The sequence below is a fragment of the Eumetopias jubatus genome, unplaced genomic scaffold, assembly GCF_037043125.1.
Source record: "Eumetopias jubatus isolate StellerSeaLion01/CBP00866 unplaced genomic scaffold, mEumJub1_p1.0 scaffold_4, whole genome shotgun sequence".
Taxonomy (NCBI): domain Eukaryota; kingdom Metazoa; phylum Chordata; class Mammalia; order Carnivora; family Otariidae; genus Eumetopias; species Eumetopias jubatus.
The window spans coordinates 107,487,588-107,503,310 of record NW_028274810.1 but is presented as its reverse complement, the minus strand read 5'-3'; the positions used below and the strand labels follow the sequence as shown (position 1 = coordinate 107,503,310).

At 43.7% G+C, this 15,723-nt stretch overlaps 1 protein-coding gene across 1 annotated transcript; it reads right to left on the bottom strand.

The window, feature by feature from the left end:
* Positions 1–1,445: 1,445 nt before the first annotated feature.
* Positions 1,446–12,477, bottom strand: LOC114201095 (uncharacterized). Its single transcript, XM_088022681.1, has 5 exons — positions 12,332–12,477; positions 10,285–10,359; positions 9,804–9,930; positions 9,011–9,124; positions 1,446–5,759 (listed from the first exon to the last, which is right to left on the bottom strand). The coding sequence occupies exons 2-5, from the start codon at positions 10,321–10,323 to the stop codon at positions 3,400–3,402; spliced, it is 2,640 nt and encodes an 879-aa protein (XP_087878807.1). The 5' UTR covers positions 10,324–10,359; positions 12,332–12,477; the 3' UTR covers positions 1,446–3,399.
* Between the last annotated feature and the right edge of the window lie 3,246 nt (positions 12,478–15,723).

Below are 15,723 nucleotides of genomic sequence, written 5' to 3'. Positions count from 1 at the left end.
CATCGGTCAGCACTGCCAGTCACTACAGAATGAATCTCTCTTCCATAAAGCTTCCTTCCATCTACTGAAGAAACGGAAACGTCTTTCTCTTCTCAACTGTAACTAGTTTACTTGGTTTAGAAGCTAGGGGTGCTAAGTGGATGACTGCTCTGTGCTAATCAGTAAGTGTAGCACAGAGAGGGTCTGCACCATTAGGGGAGAGTCTGGCTCCCAACTAGTATTAATGTCATCTCCAAGCTAAGGAAGAAATTGGGTAACAGAGAAACTTATGACTGGAATCGAGGAGAACATTAACAACTATGGAAATAAAATTGAATACAATTTGGATGAAGTACTTAATTGAAAACTAAAACAATGAAAAACTCATCACAGGAATTAGAAGGATGTTTTAGCCACATAAGCTGAAATAGAGGATTAGGATAAAGGTTGGGATTCTTAGTTAAGTAAAAACACCTTCCCTGTATGTAAAGATGGAATTAAAAAGGAAAAAACCCAAATATTTTTTCCTAATTTGGCATTCTAAGATTGCATGTGGTCTTGAGGAAGACACTGCCATGGCTTCCTAGTCCTTCTGTCTCCTAAAAGAACGCCAGAGATCCTTGGAGCAAAAACAGTTAATTTCCTTTCCTTCCTTCTTAAAGGTCCCTTCTCTAGCAGAAGTTGTAACTGGATAAAAAGCTCCAACGCCCTGAGAAGCCAGGTGAGCCAGGTAAGGAGCTTCTCACACAACTCCAGGAAACAAGTTTCTAGTCACCTCAGGAAAAGACAGACATTCCCTCTCTTTTATGTGGAACATACTGTTGGGCAATGATTAGTGAAGTCATAAGCCAGAGACTCCTACCTTTGGACTGTTTTCTCATTTTCCTTCATTGGTAAAACACCTAAAAGACCCATGTACCAAACCACATTTAAGAAAAGTGTACCAAGGGCATCTGGGTGGCCCAGTTGGTTAAGCGACTGCCTTCAGCTCAGGTCATGATCCTGGAGTCCCGGGATCGAGTCCCGCATCGGGCTCCCTGCTCGACAGGGAGTCTGCTTCTCCCTCTGACCCTCCCCCCTCTCATGTGCTCTCTCTCTCAAATAAATGAGTAAAATCTTTATTTTTGCGAGAGAGAGAATGAGAGATAGAGAGCACGAGAGGGAAGAGGGTCAGAGGGAGAAGCAGGCTCCTCGCTGAGCAGGGAGCCCGATGCGGGACTCGATCCCGGGACTCCAGGATCATGACCTGAGCCGAAGGCAGTTGCTTAACCAACTGAACCACCCAGGCGCCTGTAAAATCTTTAAAAAAAAAAAAAAAGAAAAGAAAGAAAAGTGTACCATTTCCGATTTGGAATCAGTCAGATGGTCCAGCCTAGGGGATGCAAGCTCCCTGCCAGCACTGCCTTCATTCTTGGGGTGCTGGGGTGCAGCAGGACTCAGGAGGTACCAAGAACCTGGGCAGTAGAGCCACACAGAGCCAGCACTGCCACTGAGCAGCTTCTCTGTGTCTCAGTCCCACTGTGAAACAGGGTAAGTAAAAGTACCTACTTCACTGAAATGCCGTGAAGGTTAAATGAGAAAACCCAGGCAAAGCCTTTATCACAATGCCTGGTATATGCTAAGGTAAAAAAAGTGAAGGTTTATTGACTTAATCAGAATTTTTGTTCAGCATATAACCATTATTATCACAGTAAATTCACTCCAGTTTTTATTTTATTATTTTAAGTCAAAGCTATTTGTGGTGAAATGTGCTTAGGAGGATTATCATGAAGAGGCAGATTTTCCAATCAGCTTTTCAGCATTCTAAGATAAGCCAAGACCACTACCACTACTATATGGACAACAGCCTGGAAAATAAGACCTGAAGTGTAGGTCAAGTCAACATAAGGAGAAAAAATCAGTCAAATTCTAAGAAAGTCCCTTTGATAAACAGGAAAACTGGAATAATTTTATTAATGAAAAGGGCACTATAAAGGAATAAAATGGCCAATTATTAAGTAATTCATTACTCTTACCTTTTCTTCTTTCTTACCCTGATTCATATATACAAAGCATCACTCCATTATAGTTTATCCCAAATACTAACTGGCCAATCTCTTCTGAAATGATTGTACATATCATATCCAGCTTGTTCATCAAAGACCTAAACTACTTTCAGTTGTCAGATTTCAGCATCTAGAACTCTCACAGACTGCTGTTGCTGAATTTCTCATATGTACAACCTATTTCAGCTCATTTTGATGCTAATCTTTCCTCCAAAGAATTAGGAGAAAGTGCTAAAGAAGTTTCTGGAGAATGGTGTTCAGAGAATACTGAAGTGAGCCACTCATGACTGAATCAGGGGTGGAAGCACCACAGACAAGGGTGGCAACTCTGAAAACTGGGTTTGGGAAAAGAGCTCCCAGGATATATTTCATCTCAAACATCATGAACCAAAGGACACCGAGACACTGCTGACCAACATCACTCCAGGGGACAAAAGGCACCTTTAAAGCACGAAGACAAGAGTGCATGGGTTGACAAACAACCCACACGATTATCCACTAAAAGCTGCTCAATGGCCCTGCCTCACCAGGAGTCCTCACCTGGAGTCCTGTCCTCTGGCAGCAGAAGGACCTGCCACTCCTCACCAGTCTGTTCAGTGCCAGCTGCCCAGTGAAAGGGAACAGCTATGACTGCTCCCCTTCTCTCCCTGAAAAACACGGGGAATACACCAATCTTGGTTTTGAGAGCAAAACCTGTAAGTCATATCCCATGCCACAGTGTGTCGATTTTATGCTTATTTTCCTCCCAATTCACAGGGGTTTGACTTTCCAAATTACCTTGTAGAAAAACTCATTTTACATGTGTCATCTGACTTAGCAGGATCTCAAGTCTGAATCTACACACACACCTCACCTCATTCCTTAACAAATTTTGCTCCTGTTTGGATTATCTGATGCTGAAAAGGGAGAACAGTTTTGAAGTTGAAGGGGCCACATCCCTCACAATAAACCCTTTTGAAGAGGCCCAAACAAACCAACAAGGAAATTTCAACCTGGCTCTTTTTGGCTTTAAAGTGCAAGGGTTCCAGTTACTTTCCCTGAACCTGAAATAGATGATGATGAGGAAGGAAAAGCAAATGGCCGCATGAAATACCTCACTGCACCTTAAGGTCTGGGGCTATGAAAACACAATCTTAAGTGTAATTAAATTGTGTTCAAGTACTTAAGTACAGGGCCACCCTCTGAATCAGGAAAGGCATGTGACCTTGGAATTTTTACCACATAATTTGGCAGCCTGCCCTCAGTTAATAGTGCACTGGGAGATTATTAAATCACTAGAGATGAATCTCCAAAATGAAAGCTGTAAAAGCGACGGCTTTCCCATCAGTATACTGCTCCTGATGTAAAACGGTGAAGACTTTATCGAATAAAGCAGTTATTCTCCACTGTGAACTTTATGGTGCTGAATAAATGCTGCCTGTGCACTAAAGAGGGACCCACATTTAATACACTTATAGGCTTGCTCTCCAGTGTGAATTTTCTCATGACTGGTAAGAGTTATTCTCTGACTAAAAGTTTTCCCACATTCATTACACACGTAAGGTCGCTCTCCACTGTGAACTCTCTGATGTCGAATAAGGTGAGAGCTTTGTCTGAAGGACTTTCCACATTCAGTGCATTTGTAAGGTTTCTCTCCTGTGTGAATTCTCTTGTGTTGGATAAGGGATAAACGTGCACTGAAGGCTTTCTCACATTCATTGCATATGTAGGGTTTCTCTCCAGTGTGAATCCTCTGATGCTGAATAAATTGTGAATGCTGACTGAAGGCCTTGCCACACTCCTCACATTCATAAGGCTTCTCCCCCGTATGAATTCTGTGATGCTGGACGAGAGAGGAGCGGACGTTGAAGGCCTTCCCACAGTCACTGCACTCGTAGGGATTCTCTCCAGTGTGAATCCTTCGATGGCGGACGAGGTGTGCGCTCTGGCTGAAGGCTTTCCCACAGTCACCACACTCATAGGGTTTCTCTCCATTGTGTGTTCTCTCATGCTTAATTAGGGTGGATATCTGCCCAAAGGTTTTCCCACACTTGTTACACTCATAGGGTTTCTCTCCAGTGTGGCTCCTCTGATGCTGAATGAGGTGTGAGCCCTGGCTAAAGGCCTTCCCACATTTGTGACACTCATAGGGCTTCTCACCATTATGGACTCTCTGATGTTGAACAAGGGAAGAGAGCACACTGAAGGCTTTATCACACTCATTACATTCATAGGGCTTCTCACCACTGTGTGTCCTTTGATGATGAATAAGATTAAAACTCTGGCTGAAGGCTTTTCCACACTCATTACACTCATAGGGTTTCTCTCCAGTGTGAATTCGCTGATGCTGAATCAGATGTCCCTTTTGGCTGAAGGTTTTCCCACACTCACTGCATCCATAAGGTTTTTCTCCGGTGTGAATTCTCTGATGCTGGATGAGGGACAGGCGAGCACTGAATGATTTTCCACACTCATTGCAAATGTAAGGCTTCTCTCCAGTATGAATTCTCTTGTGCTGAATGACTTGGGAGTGCTGACTGAAGGATTTTCCACATTCATTACACCTATAAGGTTTCTCTCCAGTGTGAATTCTCTGATGAACAGTAAGTGTTCGGTTCAGGCTAAAGGATTTCCCACATTCATTGCATTCATAGGGTTTTTCTCCTGTGTGAGTTCTCTGATGTTGAATGAGAGATAATCCTGCACTGAAGGCTTTGCCGCACTCAGTACAGTTATAAGGTTTCTCTCCAGAATGAGTTCTCTCATGCTGAAAGAGGTGTGAGTGTCTACTGAAAGCCTTCCCACATTCCTTACACTTGTATGGTTTCTCTCCAATATGAATTCTCTGATGATGAATCAGGTTAGAGCTATTACTAAAGGCTTTCCCACACTGATTACACTCATGACATTTCTGCCCCATATGAATTTTAAGATGTTGACTGTAAGATGAACGTGCACTGAAAGCTTTCCCACATTCACTGCATTCATAAGGTCTTTCTCCAGTGTAAGTGTTATGGAGCTGAATGAAATAGGAATGAGCCCTGAAAGATTTGCCACACTCAGCACAAGTGTGGGGCTTCTCTCCACAGTGAACCCTCCGATGTTGGCTGAGGACAGAGTGGCGGGAAATTTTTCCACATCTACTACACTCACAGGGCTTCTCTCCAGCGTGACTTCTCTGATGCTGAGAAAGTGCTGTACTCAGGCTGAAAGGTATTCCACACTCAGTACACTCAAAGGATTTCTCTGGATTGTTAACCCTCTGATTCTCACTAAGAACTGAACTCTGCCTGGGCACTTTCACAAACACATCTGTCTGACAGGCTATTTCTCCTAGATGGAAACACTGGAGATTAATGAGGTCCTGACTTTGTTGAAAGTCATCCATACATGGCACATTCTGGTGGAGACTCTCCCCTCTAGATGCTCTATGAAATCCAAAAGAGTTTGGGTCTGCAGTGCAGTTTACCTCCACAGAACTGGATTTCTGGCCTTCCCCTCCAATAGGGGTTTTCCTACATGTCAATGTAACTGGCCTGGAATTGTTCTTCTGGGAGAAGGATTTCTTAAGTCTTTCCTCCGCAGATTTTCTCCAGCAATTCTTTAACTTTCCCTCAGTTTTACTTATCTCTTGAAAATCAGGTTCTTTGGAAATATTCCTTACATGTTCTTCTGATTTTGCTCTCTGGGATCCCACTGCTTTGGAAATTTCCTGTTTTGGAGTCAATCCCTTCTTTCCCGTCTGAGACTCAAAACCTGAAAGAATGAAGAAAAATTAGTTACTCGTATTTTACTGTGGGAGAAAGAATTAGAGAATAAATAGGAACATTTATATGAAACAACTATCTCCTAGGAGAACAGTGAATTTTCAGAATGTAAAACCAAAAAACAACCTCACTAGGATGAGAAGAGGAAAGAGGGGAAGAGAAGCTATCAGAGCAAGGAAGGCTGGTGTGGGAAGGACATAAGTAAGGAGAGAAGCCCAAGGTATAGGCTTATATCTGGGCTAACTAGGCACGGTCAGGGCAGGAACACTGAGGCATGACTTGAGGGAAAAAGAGCTCTCAGAAAGGTGACGAGGGTGATGATGAAGACTGCTGATCATGTCACTGCTCATACTTTGTAAACAAGGTTATCTTCTTCTAGCTTACTTATAATAGGTATTCAAATATTTGTTTAAAAACGAATGAGGGACGCTTGGGTGGCTCAGTCGGTTAAATGTCTGACTCTTGATTTCGACTCAGGTCATGATCTTGGGATTATGAGATCAAGCCCTGCATTGAGCTCTATGCTCAGCAGGGAGTCTGTCTCTGCCTCTGCCCCAACTCCCTGAAATAAATGAATAAATCTTAAAAAAAAATAAATGAATGGTAAATGACTTATAATGAATAAAGGGTATACAGATTAATGGATACTGGAACAAATGATTTGATCTGGACAACTTGGCTTCACAGAAGTAAATCAGGATGAATAGAGAATAGATACAAAGAAGCAACCTACTCATCCAAATAGCAGGTGCAGCACAAGACAGAAAAGCTAAATGTGTGCAATAATCCACACCACACATTCCCAATGAATAAAAATACCTGACTATTGGTAAAAACTGTGATACAGATGAATTCTGAAATCCAATGAAAGGAAATTTACCAAAAACAAAACGAAACAAAACCCCAAACAAAACCACTGAGTCACGTGGACACAAGGACTATTGGAAGGACAACCAGGTCAGAACAGTGAGAGGGGAGCCCTGTTGTGAGACGCCATAGAAGCACAATGGAACCTCTTTTTTGTAAACTGCTTACTATTAGAGCTGTAACAGGCTGTTATTTTCAGACTGTTTAGCCAGACAAGGAAACGGCTGAAAATGTTTAGATGAGATCTAAAATTGGGCTAAGTCATTTTAACAGACTTCAGTGACCTACTCACAGTACTTCAAAGGGATTTACTTTACTATTTTTTACTATTTTTGACAAAGGCACAAAGGCAATACAAGTGGAGAAAGGATTTTTTTTCAACAAATGGTGCTGGAACAACTGGACATCCACTTGTAAAAATTTTAACGCGGTTCCATAACTCATACCAGACACAAAAATTAACTCAATATGATCACAGACCAAGTACCTAAAATTTCTAAGTTACAAAATTTTCCTCTGTAAGAAGAAAATCTTTTGGATTAAGCAAAGTTTTCTTAGATATGACACCAAAAGCACAATCCATAAAAGAACAAACTGATGAACTGGACTTCATCAAAATTTAATAAAACTTCTACTCTTCAAAAGACACTGGTAAGAAAATAAAATGACAAGGCACAGTGAGAGAAAATCTATGCAAAGCATATATGATAAAGGGCCTGTATCTAGAACACTCCTATGTTCAGAAAACAACTCTTTAAAACTTAAGAGAACAAAAACTGAGTTAAAAAATAAGCAAAGATATGAACAGACACTTCACCACTGAAAATATACAGAAGGAAAACAACATGCTCAAAATGTTTAACTATTAGAGAAATTAAAAGTAAAAGTAAAACCACAATGAGACACCACTACACATTTATCAGAACAGCTAAAGTGAAAAAGACTGAGCACACCAAGTGTTGAGGATGTGGAGAAAACGGAACTCTCACCCACTGCTGGTGGGAATGTCAAATTGTGCAACCAGTTTGGAAAACATTCTGGCAGTTTCCTAAAAGTTAAATATACACCTACCATGTAATCCGGTCATGCTATTACTAGGTATTTATCCAAGAGAAAAGGAATGCATGGTCATACAAGGATCCACACACAAGTGTTCATAGCAGCTTTATTTGTATTAAACCCAAACTGGAAACAACCCAAATGTCTGTCAACAGAATTGAAAAACAAATTGTGGCAAATCCATACAAACAGAATACTAACCAAAATGAAAAAACGAGTTGATAAAGTAGATGAATATCAAAAGAATTATGTGCAGTCAAAAGACATCAGACAAAAAAAAAAGGGTACATGCTCTATGATTCCATTAATATAAAATTCTAGAAAATGTAATTCGTATCGACAGCAGGTAGATCAGTAACTGCTTCATGGTAGAAATGGGAAGGGGTAAGAGGGAGGAATTACAAAGAGACAGCAGAAAACTTTTGGGGGTAATGGATATGTTTGCTATCTTGACTGTAGTGAATAGTTTCACACATACATACATAATGCAGAAATGTTACCAAATTGCATATGTTAAATACGCATGGCATATTATACACTTAATATACCTTAATAAAGCTGTTTCTAAGAGGGGAAAAAGAACACATGGGGTGTGGAGCCGGCATGCCAGAGTCCAACCCAGCTCTGTTCCTGACCGGTTGTGTGATCTCAGGCCAGCAACTGAATCTCTTTGTGCCTCACAGCTTCTTGGGTACCGACTCTGCGAGGATATTAGAGGACTGCATAAGTTCATCGTGTCAGCAAAGTGCTAGGCATGCAATGAGCACAAATGTCCAGGCATCGTTAGCTGCAGTGGCAGCTGAGGACTCTGCTCCACTTACTGTTTCCTATTTACACGCCCATATCCTTTGCTACACAGGAAGAAACCCCAGCTCATGTTTTTTCCCAAGGCCCTGAATCAGCCTGGGAACTCTGAGTGAGCAATAGCAGGAGTGAGTCTGGGCAGAGGGCATGTCTCTGGATGGTCTTCCTAAGCAGCCAAGGCAGAGCTGGCCAGCAAGGCCTGAGAAGGATGGGTGACACAGAAGCAACTGGGAGGCAGCCAGGGCAGGGAGCCAGCTGCCCTAGAGAGATACCTGAGCTCTTTTCTGGGATTGAAAGAGCATTTTATAGGGTAAGGGAAACATGAACTCATTTATGGGTATAGAATAGTGGTGTTAACAGAAAGAAAAGAGAGGTAGAAATGGAGAAGAGGGAGAGCAAAGCTCTGGAGTGATAAGAGATGTGGTCCAGAACTCATAGAGAAGGGCCTGGTAAAGTGGCAGCACCTGCCAGCATGGGCAGGAGAGCACAACAGCATTCCTGGAGACTCACTTTCACTCCTGTGACTCCGGATCCAGCCCTCCTCAATTCTTGATGAGTATGGGGCCCATGGCTCTTCCCCCTTCTCCAGCCTGGAGATGACATCAGGTTTGGAATCTTGAAGTCCTGCTCCAGAGAAAGGAAGCAAGGTTGACAATTCATCCAAGTCCAGGGCAGAATGGCCCCATGGGCAGCACCTGTGTCCCGTTCATGACCTCCCCTGCCACCTGTCTGTAAACCAAGGAGACAGATGCAGGCCTCTTCCCTAGCTGAAGAAAAGTTAAACCCAGCTCTTCTGGGGGCCAAGGATAAGGGACAGAGTTGGTGCCTGAACATCACACTAGAAGACTTATAACAGAGTCTTGGTGTTGACGTCCACAAGGACTAAAGGGAAGCAGCATATTCTGGTGTAAGGCAGGGCTTGAAACCAAATGGATTCAAATCTTAGATCTGCTCCTGACTACCTGTGTGAACTTAAGAAAGTAGTGGTATCTATCAGCCTCAGATTCAACTATAAACCATTTAACCCAACACCAACCTTGAAGATGCATTACAATTAATTTGGGATGTGAATATACTTAGGGTTCAATGAATGATATTCTTCTTCCATATTTCCTACAAGGAAATTGGGGGAGTCTGTGGTGCTGCCTGTCCTCTCCTCTGTGCAGACCAGGCTTTCCTGGGACCTGGGTCAGAAATGCTTTGTGTTTGGGCCCAGAGGGTGACATGCCTCTGAGCCTTGAGCCTAACTCTAGTCCTGTTCATGAGCAAGGAAACCAGAGCTGAACTTCAGAAAGAGTCTTACCCAGTGAGATCAGGTTTCTGTAGGTCTCCAGCATCACATTACTGTAGAGGCCCCTCTGAGCAGGGCCCAGACAGCCCCACTCCTCCTGGGAGAGGAACACAGCCACGTCCTCAAAGGAGACTAAGACCTGGAACGACAATATCTTGTTGCAACCCCAAGGTCAGGCCCAGGGTGGCTCATGATGGGCAAAACCCTTTTGAATGCATGTACCAGCCTGTTGTCCTCACAAGAGTGGGCTCTTTGAGACCAGCACCATTTTGACTTGTCTCTGCCCAACCCCTGCCCTCTACTATGCCTAGTGCAGGGATTGGGAAGACATTGTGCAGCATATTTCAGGGACTTGAACTCAGGGACAGAGGACGTTGGTGAAGACAGGGAGCCATCTATCCTCTGGGACCAGCCCCTCATAGACAGAACCGTGGAGAGCCTCTAGCCAAGAAAAGGCTAAGTCTACAGAGATATCTCCATGAGGACCACTCACCTGGGGCCCAGCAGGAAGGAGCTGCTTGACAGCCATCATTGGATCTCTTAGCTTGCCCCAAGGAGGTGGGCGAAACTGCAGGGAGAGGGAAGACTGTAATGGAGTGTGACCAGCCTGCTTTTCACAGCAACACTGAGACTTCTGTGCCTGGATTTCAAGAGGTCTATGGCAACAGAGACCAAGTTTTGGGCTGCCAGGAAGCCCTGGGAAGGGCAGATGGACTAAACACCCAGTGGTCTCTGAGACTATATCCCCTTATCCACCATGAGGCTTCCCCAGCAGCCCCTGGTACAAACAGCATCCTAAGGCCACCACATGATGGCCCCAGCAGTGCACCTGGCCGGGGTAGACAATAGGCTGCATCTCAGGTCCACCTTGGAGGTCCTGGAGAATGGGCACACAGCTGAGGACAAGCAATCCAGGCTCCTACTCTAAGATGGTGCACAAACAAGTAGGGACGTTGACAGACAAACTGCCTGTGTCAGGTGATGCTAAGGGACAGGAAGAACAAACAGCATGAGGGCAGCAGCTGGTGGTAGGAGGTATTCTACACAGGCTGTCCAGAGAAGGCAACTATGATAAAGCAACACCAAAGCAGAGGTCTAGATGGAGTAAGGGCAGACGCTGTGTGGATATTAGGGGAGATACATCCTAGGAAGGGGCATGCAAAAGTGCAAAGGTTGTGAAGTGATGGCCCACTTGGTGTGTTCAAGTTAAGGGCAAGGAGGTCAGAGGGTGGAGTAGGGGAGGGCAAGAGAGAGGAGGGTGGGGTGCCTCATAGGCTATAGGACTTGGGCTTTTACTCTGAGTTGGGAAGCATCTGAAAGATCTGGGCAGTGATATGACCTGCCATGTGGCCTCTCCAGCTGCTGCTTTGAGAACAGACTGGGGGTGGGAGTGGGGAGTGTCAGGATTCAACAGGAAAACCAGTTGGAAGGCTCTAGCAATAATCCACTAGAGATGACAGTATCTTGGACCAGGGTGGTGGGAGCAGGTGATAAGTGATCAGATTCTAGATGCACTTCAAAGGTATAGTCAACAGGATTTGCTAAGGAATTAGGTCTGGGATGAGACACCAAGATTTTTGTGCCAAGCTACTGAGATGATGAAACTTCCATTCACTCTGAAGGATAAGACTTACATCTGAAGGGTAAAAATTAAAAGCTGTTTTTGTACATGCTGTATTAAGGATGCCCATTAGATTTACAAGTGGAGAATCAGAGCTTTTGGATATATGGGTCCAAAATTCAAGAGAAAGGCAGAAGCTGGCTGGGTGTATTGGGAACTAGCAGTGTACTTATGACATTCAGAACCACCCATCCGGTTTTACTTTAGGCTGATAACTGACATGAGGGCTATCCCTCCCAGGAAAACCTTCCCAAACAGCCTCTGATACAAAGGCAACTCCCACCTCCACAGCCCCCGACCCCAGGCAAACGAAACGTGGATCACAAGTGGACCTGCATTCTGCCTTTGCTTCCAGACTGACCGGGAGGCATGTACCACTGCTGCTGGAAGCGTGGGCTGAATCCCAATCTTGAACACACCACCTGCTGGTGCAAACGCCTCAGGGAAGTGACTTGAGTCTCTACACGGACTTAAAATGAGACTTATCCTAAGTGACTATTTTGAGAATTTAATGAAGAAAACGTATAAGGTACTTTGTATAGTGTTGGCAAACCACAAACAGGAGACTCTAAGTAAACCTTAATTACTACCATTGAGGCAATGCTTCCTGAGCACCCACCGAATGAATGAAAGTGATCTCCCGCCCGTCCGCTTTCAGCCCCAGCAACCGAGGCCCCTTCCCAGACAGCGTTCACAACTCCATCCTTTCCCCTCCTCTGCGCCCGCTGCGTGCAGGGCACTTTCCTTTCCGAGGAAAACACGATCTGATTCATCCCCTGACCAGGCCCCAACTGCGCCCCCTCGCCTGATACCTTCCCCATCCGCGCTGCCGCCCCGCCTCCGCGGCCTGGGGCGCCCGGACCCCCACCCCGCGAGCTTTGCGCGGGGGGCCTCCGCCGCTCCCCCGCCCGCCTCTCACCCCACGCGCCCGCGCTCCACACTCCACGCCGCCTCCGCGCGCTCTCGGGGCCCCTGCCCGCGCTCCCCGGGGCCGTTCCGACGCCTCCGCGCCCACCACAACAGTTGCGACTCACTCGCCGCGGGCTCGGGCGGAGGTGCAGCTCTCCTGCGCCAGACCGCCGGAGCCCGAGCGCCCGGACAGGAAGTGCCCGCCCTGAACTTCCGCCGCTCCCTCCAGCTCGCCACCCATCAGATGCCCGTTTCTGGCGGCCGCTCTAGCCGCTCAGAAGATTCTGTGCTACTGGCAAGTTCCTGGGTCCTGGTCCTCACTCTGGTGCCTGGTGAGAAATGTTAGAAGTTCTTGAGAGAGTGGTAACTATTATCAGTCGGAAACTCCTAAAGAGAGGAAAAGGGGCAGAGAAGGAATAAATGAAGGTGAAACAAAATACTTTATTTTTCTTACTCCTAATTAAAAGATTATTGTTTTACAAAGTAATAACAGCAATAGTATATTGGGTAATTATAGCACATGGATGAGTAAAATGAATGACAGCAGTGTCATAAGGGATGGGAGGGAGGAACTGGGAATACTTGGCTATAAGTACCTATGCTACCTATGAAGCAGTATAGTGTTACTTGAAAGCGGACTCAGATTAATTGTAAGTATATATTGCAACCATGAAAATATCAAAGAAGTATAAATAATATGCTAAATAGGAGAAAAATTGGAATTAAATAAAATGCTCAGTTAAACCAGAGAAGGCAGAAACAGAGGGAAAGATTTTATTTATTTATTTATTTATTTATTTATTTATTTATTTATTTATTAAGTAGACTTCATGCCCAATGTGGGCTTGAACTCACCACCCTGAGATCAAGAGTCAACATGCTCTCCCGAATGAACCAGCCAGGCACCCTGGGAAATATTTTTTTTTTTAAAGAAACAAATGCAATGAATAAAAAACAGTTACAAACATGGTATATATTAATCCACACTCTTCTCAAGCTCACATGGAACAGTCACCAAGATAAACCACATTCTGAGGCATAGAACACATCTTAGCAAATTTAAAACGATAGAAATCATACAAAATATGGTCTCAAACCACAATGAAATTAAGCTAGACATCAATAACAGAAAGATAGCTAGATAATCCCAAAATATTTGTAGACTAAACAATACACATGTAAAAAACACATGGTCAAAAAAAGTCTCAAGAAAATTTTAAAAATATTTTAGAGGTTAAGATCCAAATTATCAAAATTTGTGGATATCAACAAACAGATTCTAAAGTTTGTAAGGAAAGTCAAAAGACCCAGAATAGCCAACACAATACTGAAGAACAGCAAAATCTAAGCACTGATTCTACCCAACTTTAAAACACTCTATAAAGCTACAGTAATCAAGACAGTGTGGTATTGGTGAAAGAAGAGACAAATAGATTAATGGAACAAAATAGAGAGCCCAGAAATAGACTCCTACAAATATGGTCAGTTGATCTTTGATAAAGGAGAAAAGGCTGTTAATGGAGACAGGATAATCTTTTTCAATATATTGTACTGGAACAATTGGACATCCACATCAAAGAAAATTTTTAGACAGACGTTACACTTTCCACAAAAACTAATTCAGAATGGATCTTAGAGCTAACTAGGTCTTTAGTTTGTTTTTAATAACACCTAGGAAGACTCAAAGTTCTAATCAAGGTGACCTTGAAATAAAAATCAGAGGGGCTGGCTGAGACAAGATTGTAATTTAGTATCTTCTCCAGGCTGCTCTGGTATGTTCCTTGTTCTGGCATAGCATCAGTCATCTTTCCATGGAACTCTGGTTTCTTTTATTGGAGAATGGTATTAGAAATCAAGATCTGCTTGCCAAGTATGCTCATTGACAATGAATTGTCATTGCTTCTAGGTCATCTCAGCTGACACAGCAAGGAATTACATATGTGTATACTAATCTATATACACACATATAAATATTTCTATACATATCTGTATTTATATTAAGCTAAACCTGACATTTCCAACTCTAATCCATTGCTGCATGGATCGTTCTAGTCTTTCTCCCTTGCTTGTCTGTGATCTCCCACTTCAACAGTAAGAAATCTGGCTCTTAATCTTCTGTCACCCATTTAATTGTTCAATTCCAGGATATATGTACAGTGGACTCTCACTTTTTATGTATCTAATCTGTTTTTTCTGGATTTCTATCTTTTCTTACTATAGTACTTCCTCCTGCAAGAGAATAAATGATTTCAGAAAAGGCTCACTGTGCCTGAGAATTTGTTTATTGCACCATCACTTTTTTTTTTTTTAAATACAGGCTTGAACTCACGACCCTGAGATCAAGACCTGAGCTGAGATCAAGAGTCAGATGCTTAACCAATTGAACCACCCAGGGGGCCCCCCATCACTTTCTTTTAAATAGACTTTTTAGGGGCACCTGGGTGGCTCAGTTGGTTAAGTGGCTGCCTTCAGCTCAGGTCATGATCCCAGGGTCCTGGGATTGAGCCCAGAATAGGGCTCTCTGCTCAGTGGGGAGTCTGCTTCTCCCTCTTCCTCTGTTCCCCTCCCCTGCTCATTCTCTCACTCTCTCTCTCCCCTCCTGTCTCCCAAATAAATAAATAAAACAAACAACCCCCCGCCGCTGTTTAGTTTTAAGTTTACAGCAAAATTAAGCAAAAGGTAGGGAGATTTCCCATGTACCCCCTGCTCCCACATATGAACAGCCTTCCCTACTACTATCAAATTCCCACACTAGAGTCGAATATTTTCATTTATTTTTTATTTTTATTATTTTTTAAAGATTTTACTTATTTATTTGAGAGAGTGCGAGTGAGAGATCACAAACATGGGGAGCAGCAGAGGGAGAGGGAGAAGCGGACTCCCCGCTGATCAGGGAGCCAGATGCGGGGCTTGATCCCAGGACCCTGGGATCATGACCTGAGCCAAAGGCAGCTGCTTAACTGACTGAGTCACCCAGGTGCCCCTATTTATTTATTTTTAGATTAAGTAGGCTCCATGCCCAACGTGGGGCTTGAACTCACAACCGCGAGATCGAGTCACATGCTCCACCAACAGAGCCAGCCAGGCACCCCTAGAGTCAAACATTTGTACAATCTATGAACATACATTGACACATCATTCTCATGCAAAAGTCCATAGTTTACATTAGGGTTCACTCGTGCTGTTGTACATTCTATGGGTTTTGGAAACTGTATAATGATATGTATCTACCATTAGAATGTAGTACAGAATAGTTTCACTGCCCTAAAAGATCCTCTGTGCTTCAACTATTCATCTTGTACTATCACTTTATTTTTTAATTTTTACATTTATTTATTTTCTATTTTTTAGAGAGGGGGGAAGAGAGAGCATGTGAATGGGGTGGGGGGAGAGGCAGAGAGA